Source organism: Sorghum bicolor, chromosome 3 (genome assembly GCF_000003195.3).
Source record: "Sorghum bicolor cultivar BTx623 chromosome 3, Sorghum_bicolor_NCBIv3, whole genome shotgun sequence".
Lineage (NCBI taxonomy): Eukaryota > Viridiplantae > Streptophyta > Magnoliopsida > Poales > Poaceae > Sorghum > Sorghum bicolor.
In genome coordinates this window covers 10,958,750-10,970,832 of record NC_012872.2, presented here as the reverse complement: position 1 = coordinate 10,970,832, position 12,083 = coordinate 10,958,750, and the positions used below count along the sequence as shown (strand labels likewise).

Below are 12,083 nucleotides of genomic sequence, written 5' to 3'. Positions count from 1 at the left end.
GGAAAAAGACCATTGAAAGAGAAAGCAAAAAAGACAGCATTTATTAGACGAGGAAACCTCCACTGTATGAGATAGTTTCTATAGATGATTTTTCGTTGACGTGGCAACTATGGAAAACGTGTGTAGTTTCGTCCGTTGGGACTGCCCTAAGGGCACTCACAATGCAAGACTCTATCACAGAGTCCAAGATACTTAATTACATATTATTTATGGTGTTTTTGCTGATGTGACAGCATATTTATTAAAGAAAGAGGTAGAAAAAATAAGACTTCAAGTCTTATTTAGACTCCAAGTCCACATTGTTCGAGGTAATAAATAACTTTAGACTCTATGATAGAGTCTACATTGTGAGTGCCCTAAGTAATTTTTGCTTGTGATCGGAACCAATTAAACATGCCATATATGGAACCTTCAATTCTAGTTATTGAATATTTTCGGTTACGGATATCTAGTTTAATATTTGATTTATGAGAAAGAAGATTTATGTTATATTTGATTTATGAAATATATATTTCATATATACTTTGAAGAAATTGTTTTGTATAGTATCAATTAGCAACATAATAATATATATAAATAATATTCATATTTGATCATGGCTACATACAAGCATTAACCAATTTGTGGAGAACCAGATAGACAGTAGCTGTCTATGGGTTGTATAAGCTGTCTGTTAAGTTATATGTGTTATAAATTTCAAGAACTTACAGACAGCAGCTGTCTGTCTGTTGTACATACCCTACAGTTACCTACACCAATCTTACCACCATATCTCCTCATTTCTCTTCTCATTGTCATTTCATCGAGCACTTCATGCACGGCGGGCGAGGAGGCGGCGATAGAGCGCAGTGCGGTGAGCAAGGTAGTGATGATTCTACAAGTGTTGGGTTCATCGTGGAGGGTGCGAGTGCGGTGGGTACTATGACCTTCCCTCATGCATATCTCCTTATATATATGCTAGGCCTCTCCTCTTGGTCCGATGCTAAAACCTGGCTTAGGCACGTGGCAACAGAGTGCATCGAACGTTGACACAAAGAGGCATCGGACAAAATCATCTAGTGTCCGATGTGAATTGGTCACTCTTTATCTTAGAAAATATTTCTTCGGACGACTCGGCAGTAGCATCAGACGAAGTTGAGGCACTACATCGGACGCAAGTGGAACACTGTTCATTTGGCGACCACGAAGTCAACACCACATCGAATGCTGGTGTTTTGTTTGATAAAAGGCATTAGACAGGTTCGATATAAATTCAACGGCTCTTGAACTTCTTTGTAAGACATCAGATGATGGTATAATTAAGCCACTCGACGCGCGGAGAGAGCCATAAGGCACCAATGGTCACATTCAAATTGTTAATTACACATGACGTAGGGCTAGGCATGTGATGCCTATTAATGTGTGTTTTCTTAGTGCACTCACAATGCAGACTCTATCATAGAGTCTAAAGTTATTTATTACCTCGAATAATGTGGACTTAGAGTCTTATTTTTTCTACATCTTTCTTCAATAAATATGGTGCCACATCAGCAAAATACCATAAATAATATGTAATTAATTGTCTTGGACTCTGTGATAGAGTCTTGCATTGTGAGTGCCCTTAGGGGAGCATCCAAATGCACCATCATAGTGATATTAGGGGAACATCCAAATGCATTTGCTTAGAGTTGAGGTATCTAGTGACACTTATGATCGTGTTGCTGCGGGTTTTCTTGTTACTTTTGGTGGTTGTCGCAACCTAGACGACTTAGAACAACGGTGATTGTTGTGTGAAGGGTGATGATTGTCCGATCGGTGATTTATGAGGGGTTCTTGTGCATATTCCCCATAAGAGATCTTGAAAGGCAACTCTAGTGGATTGCTCGTGGGTTGTGGATCTTTCTCTCGTGTTGGTTCATACGGCACCCTTGTGTAGGTCTAGGGATGTGATGCTTATTAGTGCGTTAGCTACTAAGTGAGTGTATCGCCACAACGTAGAGTTGTTGCCGGAAAATCAACTGGACCAGGGGGCAAATATTGTGTCCCATTGTCTCATTAGATTTTTCATTGGACACTTGCCCCGTTCAATATCGATCACTACTCCACTTCTTTTAAATTCTTTGATATACTTGTCTTTGTGATAGTTGCTAGTATACTTGCCAAGCTAGTCGAGTAGGTTAGTGTAAATAGTTGTAACTAGTTTCCTTGATAGCTCATACTAGTTGTAGTAGCTTTAGTGACGTAACATACTTGATTGTGTGATATTGACGTAGAGATCATTGTGACTAGCATTATGCAGGTGGCTTGCTAGTGGTAAAAGTAGAGCTAGAGTAAATTGTTATTACCCCTCTAGCCCCTTAGGATAGAAGGAGTTTGCAAGAGCCTCAAATGATTAATGTAGTAGATGCAGTTTGCTGCTATGCATTTGACAAAATAGAGGTACAAATAACGCAATAGAGTAATACAATTTAACCAAATAATAACAAACTATATTCACTTGTGCTAGCATAGCTTAAGTTGTCCCATATAGAGTTAGTCACATAGATCAATGTGAAACATAAATACTTGCATTACCCTTACATCTTGCTACGCTTCTGATTTGAGATGACCAAATCACCACTATAGAACCACTCACCTCTCTGTTTTTTATTCACCCTCAAGTGATGAAAAGAGTAGCCAACAAAAAGGGAATGGATGGGCTTATAGGATGTCTAGCTTAGGCCAGGATACTTATGAGTGGCTAAGATAGATTTTAAATGCTACAACGTCCAGTATTATGGGATAGAGAGAGTATAACCTTTAATATAATGTAAGGCCGGTCATAGTGAAAGATTTTATGGTGTTATTTACAAGACTGTCATGCCATGTAAAATTAAAAAAAACTTGGATGAAACACTCAAGAATTTCATTCTAAAGTTTCATAGGCATTTAATTTTATGACTTATAAAGAGTTGGTAATTACCAAAAAAACTCATTTATCTCTTTCTTCTTAAACACGTTGTCATGTCATAAAAATATATACGTAGTATTTTATTTAATGCAAATGAAAGTCACATAAAACTCTCACCAAGACTAAGTAAGCAATTACAAGTAAACTCTGAGCCTGTTTGCTTGAGCTTTGAGCTTATCTGTTAAGGCCTTGTTTAGATGCGAATTTTTTTGGATTTTCACATTGTAGCACTTTTATTTTTATTTGATAAACATTGTCCAATCATGGAGTAACTAGGCTTAAAAAAATCGTCTCGCGATTTACACGTAAATTATGCAATTAGTTTTTGTTTTTATCTATATTTAATGATCTATGCATATGTGCCGCAAGATTCGATGTGACGGGGAATCTTGAAAAGTTTTTGGTTTTTGGGATGAACTAAACAATGCCTAAATCGACCGGTCATTCAATAGTTTTTTCTCATAAAATTCAGCAAATAATATTTTTAGCGATGACTTTCTAGACAAGTGAATAGGCTTATCATGACACGTGTTAGAACCCACTTTTTTTTTCTTTTTGTTATTCTAGCGACTATGCCTTGTTCAGTTCTCAATTTTTTTTTTCAGGTCCTATAGCATTTTCGTTTTTATTTGTCAAATATTGTCCACTCATGGAGTAACTCAGTTTAAAAGATTCATCTTATGATTTACAGTTAAACTGTGTAATTAATTTTTATTTATATTCATGTGCCGCAACATTCGATGTGACGGAGAATCTTGAAAATTTTTTGTAGTTTTTGAAACTAAACAATACCTAAGAAAAAAGAAAAGAGAAAAAAAAAACACAGCCGGAAGAAAGAGGCACCCAATTTGGCTCGCCAAATGCATTCCCCGGTTTGATTTGATTTGATCCGTGCTCACAGTCTCTCCTCGGGCCCGCCGCGTCCGCCCGGCGATGGCGAAGCCCCCGTCGTCCGCGGCGGCGGCCGCCGCCGGAGGCCGCGGCCCGGTTCACAACCGGACCCGGCTCCTCCTCGTCCTCCTCGTGGCCGTCGCCGCCTCCGCATCCACAGCGGGGTTCCTCCTCCGCGGTGCCCTGCGAGACCCCTGCGACGGCCGTGGAGACCCCGCCGCCCTCAACACCGCCGTCGCCGCGGGGAGTCCCCTCGGGTTCATGAGGTCCAAACTCGTGCTCCTCGTCTCCCACGAGCTCTCCCTTTCGGGTAATTTTGCTCACTTAGTGGTTCGCTTCACTTCGTAGCTCATACATTCCGGAGCCGTGCCATTAGCGTTTGCTGGTTTGAGCATCCCGTTATTGGCAGCTTATTGGAACATGTGACGGTGCATTGTGCTCTTTGCACTGGTGATTGGTAACTCTAATTACTATCTTTCATTTAAGTTACCGAGAAACCAAACAGAGATGGAGTGAGATTTCTACTTCCAGTGTTGACTGTTGAATATGAGAAGATTTCTGAGAAAGCTAGTAATGAGGACAATCAGAGTGATGAGATGCTAGCAGAAATAGTTATCTGATTACTCGTAGCATATACTCAGAAGCTGTTGAGTACTTAACAACGTTCATGTGCTAAGTTGGAGTATTTGAGTTCTGAAATGCTGTTGAAAGAGTCTCCAAAACCCAAAGCATCGGTTGTTTGTTGCTGGCATCCATTTTAATGACCAATCAATCTTAGTGGAAGTACTCCTAATTGATGCAGGTGGCCCACTTTTACTGATGGAATTGGCATTTCTTCTGAGGCATGTTGGTTCGGAAGTGGTGTGGATAACAAACCAGAGATCAGAAGAAACAAATGATGTCACATATAGCTTGGAGCATAGGATGTTGAGCCATGGAGTGCAGGTATGAATGCTCCTGCAGATGTGTAGCTTGGCATTTTGGTGCTACATTTATGCATGTAGCGTGGGTTCAGATGTGCCAATGTGGTAAATTTACAAGGCAAAGCTCTTAATTCCTAGAAGTGTAATCGAATTTTGAGAAAACACAATAGCAGAGGGTGATAACTACCATCTGATAAACATAGGTCATGAGGTTTGGACTCGTTGACGACTTAACTGTATTAAATTTTCTGGAAGGGTTGTGCTCTTGTTCTTAAATACAAGTCTTTCTAGGATTTTCCATAACCAAGCGCCATGGCACACTGTTACCCTCATTCGAAGCCTTGATCAGGTTTGTTAGTTCTCTTGAATGTTGTGTGTACTCTAGGGCATTGTACTAAATGATCTTGTGGATAGAAATTGATCATTAGGCCGATAGATAGAGGTTTTTTGGGGGCATGAAAAAACATAGCAAAATCAGAGACTATCTTGTATTTTTAAGGGCTTCTCTATAGCTCGTTTCAGTGATTCAGTGGCTGGAAATGCACAATTTTTGGGTTGACTGATTGGAAACCAACGTGCATTTCTGCCTTCCATTCTTTCTTGAGTTCTTCTTCCTCCAAACATCACTTCTGCTGCCATACACTTCCAACCGCTCTCCTCTCCCTCGCTTCCTAATCCTGCCTCTGCCCTGCCAATGGCAACCAATCTATGCTGCCTCCTATGCGGCCTGCCATTACTGCCATCATCATTGACTACGTCCCGACCATATCCATTGCCTGTCCACCACTTCCCTGGTAGGCGGCGCCAGCGCCACCTTATCGCACCACCCTTGTGCAGTTGTACCACCATAACTGCTGGTCAAGCTTGCTGCTAGTGGCCTTCCCTCTAAGCTCACCACCTTTTCCCTCGTGAAGACCCCCCACCTGAAACCACAAACCCTAACATCTTCAGAGCCCTCATTGGAGTTGGGGAGGGTATTGGGATTAATACCTCTAGCATGATGAAAGGTGGCACTTAAAATGTTGGGTGAGCAAAACCTTTGAATCACTCAGTTGTATTTTTCTTGTTTGTGCACCTCATTTGGTTTTACTATGTTAATATTGAGCATAATTTAATGAAGTGCAAAAGGAAAGATGGCTACACAAACTATCTCAGCTGAAATGCATCGAAATGTAAGTTAATCCTTGTTTACTTTGATACTCCAAACTGCTTGTTTCACAGGTTTTACCAGCTAGGGGACAGGAGGCAGTTGATATTGCTCTAAAAGCTGATCTGGTTATCTTAAACACTGCTGTTGCTGGCAAGTGGCTTGATCCTGTTCTGAAAGATCATGTTCCTAAAGTCCTTCCGAAGATTTTGTGGTGGATCCATGAAATGCGAGGGCATTACTTTAAGGTTGAATATGTCAAACATCTTCCCTTTGTTGCTGGAGCCATGATTGATTCTCATACAACGGCTGAATATTGGAAGAGCAGGACTAGCGACCGCCTAAAGTATGTGTAGAATTATTGATACTCTCTGGTCTTTTCTGTAGTATTAATTACTGGGTTTTGTATATAACATTGAAGAGGATGGTATCGTAGTTTGACTCCTTACTACTTATCTGAACAACCTATCCAGGAGAGAATATATCTGTCCCCTGCTTCTCTGTTGATAGTAAAACTGACTGGCTATATATATTTTTCTGATTTTTCTGCTATGTATGGATCAGCTATTTCTTGCATTTTCTTACTTGTTGAGTATCTAATTCATGATTGTACACCTGTAATTGCTTTGTATAAAGAATACAGATGCCACAAACTTATGTTGTTCACCTGGGGAATAGTAAAGAACTAATGGAAGTTGCTGAAGATAATGTCGCAAGAAGAGTCCTACGGGAACATATTCGTGAATCCCTTGGAGTACGGAGTGAAGATCTCCTGTTTGCAATAATAAACAGTAAGTCTCCAATTTCCAATTATGTTCTTTGGTTTGTATGGATTCTTTATGTTCTTGGTTGCATTTTCCTTTCTTAAATATCCTGTAATCTACAGGTGTATCACGAGGGAAGGGACAAGACTTATTTCTTCAAGCATTTTATCAGGGTTTGCAGCTCATCCAACACCAGAAACTAAAAGTGCCTACAATGCATGCTATAGTTGTGGGAAGTGATATGAATGCTCAGACCAAATTTGAGACTCAGTTACGTGACTTTGTGGTGAAGAATGCGATTCATGACCGTGTCCATTTTGTGAACAAGACATTGGCAGTGGCACCTTATTTGGCAGCAATTGATGTGCTTGTTCAGAATTCCCAGGTGAGTCATAACTGTGGAGGCTCCTTACCTATGGTCTTTTTTTTTTCTCCTCACAACTCAGTCTCTGTTAATTGATTTTCCTGGGGCATGTTTATAGTATGCAAGGTCTAGTTAATAATGAACTGATTCAGTCAGTTCTCTAGTTTAGTCTGCCTGCCTGTATTCTAATGCCAATTTTTAATAATTAATGCAGCCTATGTGTTCATCATGGTACCACACTTTATTTCACAACATAAGTTCTTTATGTCATAGAGAAGCTTTCGGTAGCTAGGGAAAGAATGTAAAAGGGCTTATCCTTAAGTTAGTGTATTGTTTAGTTGAGATTTTTTTACTTTCTTTTACTTTTGTCATCTCATCTAAGGTCATGGCTTAAAATTTATCAGGACTCAATGTTCTCCTAAACGGTCGTTTAGCCCGTTTAAACATAATTTAAATGATGCACGGTAGTAATGCTGTTTCTGTTTAATTGACCACTTATCCCGTTCAGGCTTGTTACCATAGTTACTTGTACCAACACTCGGCTGAAATTTCCTTATCTTGGTCTGCAGCTTGCCTAAGAACAGGCCAAGAATCCAGTTGGTACCTTCTGGTACTGGCTAAAAATGCTTAGATTAGGGAATGCAAACACTGTTGTGCAAATCAGGTGTTCTTTCCAATTAGTATACTTTGGTAGAAGTCCTGGATTAGTATATGCCTGCTGTAAATGATTCAGTTTGCCATATTGGATGCTAGTGATCAATCATTGCTGCTACGCAGGTAGTGATAGACTGTTAGATGTTTGTTCCCATATGAATTTCCTTCTGCTCCAGACTTTCATTAATAGCGTTTATTTTTTCTACCTAGGCCCGTGGAGAATGCTTCGGAAGGATAACAATTGAAGCAATGGCATTCAAGTTGCCAGTATTGGTAAACCCTCCTTCCTCTCTCTTCCACTTGTGCTTGTCAGTACAGACAGGGGACAGACAGGGGCAGACAAAGCCATCTAGTGGGCGCGCCATGTACACTTCTTTGGAGTATCAATGGCCAATCTTTCTACTAGGCAACCAACCATGCTGCAGCATTTTGAAACGCCAACCACTGATCTTCTGAATATGAAGACCAGAGTTATTGTTGTGAATCATGAGGTCATCCGCAATGGTTATCAAATAGCTAGCTAGGAGGAATTTTATTGGCTCTCAATAGCACTTTACAAATAGCTAGCGAGATGATGTATAAAAATAATAAAAAAGTAGCACTCTCATTGGCTATCGAGGAGAGAGATCAAATAGCTAGCGACTTCCTAATAGCTAGCGACTCATAAATTGCTAATCTAGCACAATCTTCTAGAAATAACTCTCTCACAATACTCTCCACTATAGCTAGTGACTTTCTAATAGCTAGCGACTTTTTAAGCTAGCTATTTGCAAATTATCATTGAGAGCCAATAACATTCTTCCTAGGATCAAATAGCTAGCGATTTGAACACCATTGCGGACGCCCTGAGTATGGAGCCACTGAAAACAATCATGAGCTCACATTAAGCCAGCCCGCCATCTGCTGTTATGGCCTGCATTCAGTCGCGCACCGTCAATTTTTGACCTGACTTGATTAATGACCTCACCACCACCTTGCTGTATCAGGGCACGGCTGCTGGAGGGACCACGGAAATCGTCCTGGACGGCTCGACTGGCCTTCTGCATCCTGCTGGGAAGGAGGGCGTGACGCCTCTTGCAAAGAACATTGTGAGACTCGCAAGCCATGCCGAGCAAAGGGTCTCCATGGGGGAAAAGGGCTATGACAGGGTGAAGGAAATGTTCATGGAGCACCACATGGCTGAGAGGATCGCGGCGGTGTTGAAGGAAGTTCTGCAGAAATCACAGGAACGCTCTAGGTCTTGAGCTTGCGGTAACATGTTAAACTAGAATTTACCCGGCTACGTGGTTCAGGCTGGAGGTACACTGTAGATTACACAGTCTGTTCCATCAGTTGTTCTAGGCTTTGTTTGCTTCTGAAAATTTTGCAAAATTTTTCACATTTCTCATCACATCAAATCTTTAGACGCATATATGGAGTATCAAATATAGACGAAAATAAAAACTAATTGCACAGTTTGGTCGAAATTGACGAGACAAATCTTTTGAGTCTAGTTAGTGCATGATTGAAAAATATTTGCCAACAGCCTGTTTTGCAAAATTTTTTAGAACTAAACAAGGTCCACTTTACATTCATTTCTCTTCGTTTACTACTAGGGATAGGACCGACGCTTTAAATATTTTTACTGCTGTACCTGTACGACTTCACCGTTCGTTGGTGCGCGCTCGCGCGATGCGGCGATGCTGTTGATGAGGTTTGACGTGGTTACAGTGCAACACATCAATCGATTTACTGCTGTACAGTACTTTGTTTGCGGTGCAGCTGCTAGATTCAGCAGAATTCATTGCACAATTGGTACGCTAATAACAGTTGCTAGAGTACATGCACGCCCCTTTGCTGACATCCTTGCCAATGGAAATTTCTTCATCAGAGGCAAGAACAACGCGGTCTCGATCGAGTTCAACTCCCTTCCGTTGTCAGCTTGGGCCTTTTTGAATACAATAACAATATACGTAGCTCGTGAAGGTCGCCGCCGGCGCGGTCACTTGACATCAGTTGGCGGCGGCGGCGAGCTTGGCCGGCGGTGGTGGCAGCGGCTGCTTCTTCTTGCCGAGCTTGTACCTGACCATCCTGAGGATCCGCAGGAACCAGTAGGCGCTCACCAGCTGCAGCCCCGACGCCATGGCCTTGATGAGGACGGGGTTGTCGGCCGTCACAGTGACGTAGGTGATGTAGGGCCCGGCGCCCATCCGGGCGACGGAGAAGGTGACGGCGAAGAGCACGTCGACGAGGAGGTTGAGGTCGGTGTCCCGGACGCCGAACTCCTTGAGCATCTCCCGGAGGTGCAGCAGCGGGCTCGAGATCTCCGTGACGAACAGGCACGCCACCTCCTCCGTCCCGCACTGCACGGCCACACAGCCTCGTTAGTTGTTAGTTACTGTTAGCTCAACAAACCGCCGCCGGCCGGCGGCCTACCGACGACGACGAAATGCATGTGTGACTTGCATGTCGCCACTCACCCTCTGGTAGGCGAGGCCGGCGCCGATGCCGACGATGCTGACGAGGTGGTGCACGATGTTGTCCAGCCGCGTGTCGCCGTTGAAGTGGCAGCACGCCGCGTCGTACACCATGTACGAGAGCGTAACCGCCAGCGCCTTCATCTGCCAGTCAGTATTTACTATTGTGAGACGCCACTGTCATCGCCTTAATTATCATGAGGGGTTAAAAAGATCGCCGGCGGTGGTTGTGGCCGCCAGCCAGCCAGCCAGCCGCCGTGTTCGTTCAGGAGGAAGGCGGAGGCCAGGGCGTACGTCCGGCACTCCGGCGGTATGGGCGTACACGTACCGACGTACGTTCGCACACCGTATATATTATGTACGGAAAAGAACTGAAAAAAAAGGTATACCTGGCGCGGGGAGGATGCGGCGGCGAGCGGGCAGACGGGGCAGGACCAGTCGGCGACGGAGAGGCAGGCGAGGCAGACGGCGGCGACGGCGTGCATGGTGGAGACGGCGCGGTTGCAGAAGTCGTAGGAGCGCTTGGGGAACAGTGCCCGCACCAGCAAGAAGGCGGTCGACCACAGCACCACCCCGGACGCCACCCAGCTCACCACGGTGCTGCCGTTGACGACGGCGCCCGGCTCCTCCATCGCCATGGCCGCCGACGACTCAGACTCCATAGCCTGCTGCCCGCCTACTAGCTCCTACTCCTAACCGAGAGAGGGATCTGGGAGGAACTGTGTGACACGATCGATCACGGTGGTAGCGTGACTGCTGACAGGTATACAGACTCGAACACATGGATGCAGCGGTGGAGCTATATAGGGGCACTGACTGTGGCGGAGTGATAGATTCACCGGTGGATTCATCAATGGGGGCGGTTGGGGACGTACGGGATGGTATAGGACGGACCGAGGCATTCTTTAAATCTATTTTTTTTTCAAGATTTTCTATTATATATCAAATTTTACAATATTAAATATTAATAAAAAAATAACTATTTATACAGTTTATTTATAATTTATAGATAAACTTTTTGAACCTATTTAATTTATAGTTAGATAAAAATTACTAAATAAAAATAAAAATACTATAATACCAAGAACTTTTTACCAGAAGTAAACAAGGCCTCAGCGGCAAATACGCAACGCAGCTGCAGGTGATTTAAGACATCAGAGGAAAGCAACAATTAATTCTTATTTCGTTTTGGTTCTCGTTGGTGCACTGGACGTGTCATTACCTCTCACTTGTTCTTCCCTCGTGCAGTCGTGCAAAACATATGCCTTTTTATATTTATATAAAAACCATTTATTGCGAGCGGGAGTTTTTTTTCTTTTTAATATATGGCTAGTAATCTGTAACACTGGCCCAGATAGCGACGTGTGGCTAGTTTAGTTTCAAGAAAAACAATAATAATTGGAATAGCAACATAAATGCACTGTTGCAAATAATTCATATGTACCTAGTTTAAATTTTAAATACAACAGTGGGCTAAACTATTATATTTAGCGGTTGTCTTGTTCTGGAGCTATGAAAAGCTATAATAAAGAAATATAATGTAAAATGTGTTATTTAGCAATTTTATTTTACATAAATAAAACATAAAAGTTGCTAATTAATTATGCACAAAACATGAAACTAAGTGAATTTTATCTATTCCTAATAATATAAAAAGGTAAAATTTCTTGCCACGAAATCTTTCGTCGAATCAGTTCCATTTACGTTTTTCCATTTTCCTGTCAAGTCCTTCTCATTTACAGGTGGGGACGTTTATAGTCATCGCACGAAGCAGAGTCCATAATTGCATTTGTTGTTAACCTATTAGCAAGGTTCAGTTCGGCCCCAACCAAAAGGCATTTGAGTGGTGTATAAAGAATTCTTAGGTACTATTGATCTTGGATTGTATTTTCGGAAAAAACAAGATCTTAGCATAATTGGGTATACGGATGTACGGTATTTATCTGATCCCCATA

At 42.4% G+C, this 12,083-nt stretch overlaps 2 protein-coding genes across 2 annotated transcripts; one reads left to right on the top strand and one right to left on the bottom strand.

The window, feature by feature from the left end:
• On the top strand, positions 3,762-9,062 carry LOC110433885. The gene is made up of 7 exons (XM_021456844.1): positions 3,762-4,130; positions 4,623-4,765; positions 5,965-6,236; positions 6,527-6,681; positions 6,777-7,039; positions 7,883-7,945; positions 8,659-9,062. The coding sequence occupies exons 1-7, from the start codon at positions 3,863-3,865 to the stop codon at positions 8,914-8,916; spliced, it is 1,422 nt and encodes a 473-aa protein (XP_021312519.1). The 5' UTR covers positions 3,762-3,862; the 3' UTR covers positions 8,917-9,062.
• On the bottom strand, positions 9,374-10,978 carry LOC8085822 (transmembrane protein 136). Its single transcript, XM_002455357.2, has 3 exons — positions 10,518-10,978; positions 10,132-10,272; positions 9,374-10,014 (listed from the first exon to the last, which is right to left on the bottom strand). The coding sequence occupies exons 1-3, from the start codon at positions 10,788-10,790 to the stop codon at positions 9,664-9,666; spliced, it is 765 nt and encodes a 254-aa protein (XP_002455402.1). The 5' UTR covers positions 10,791-10,978; the 3' UTR covers positions 9,374-9,663.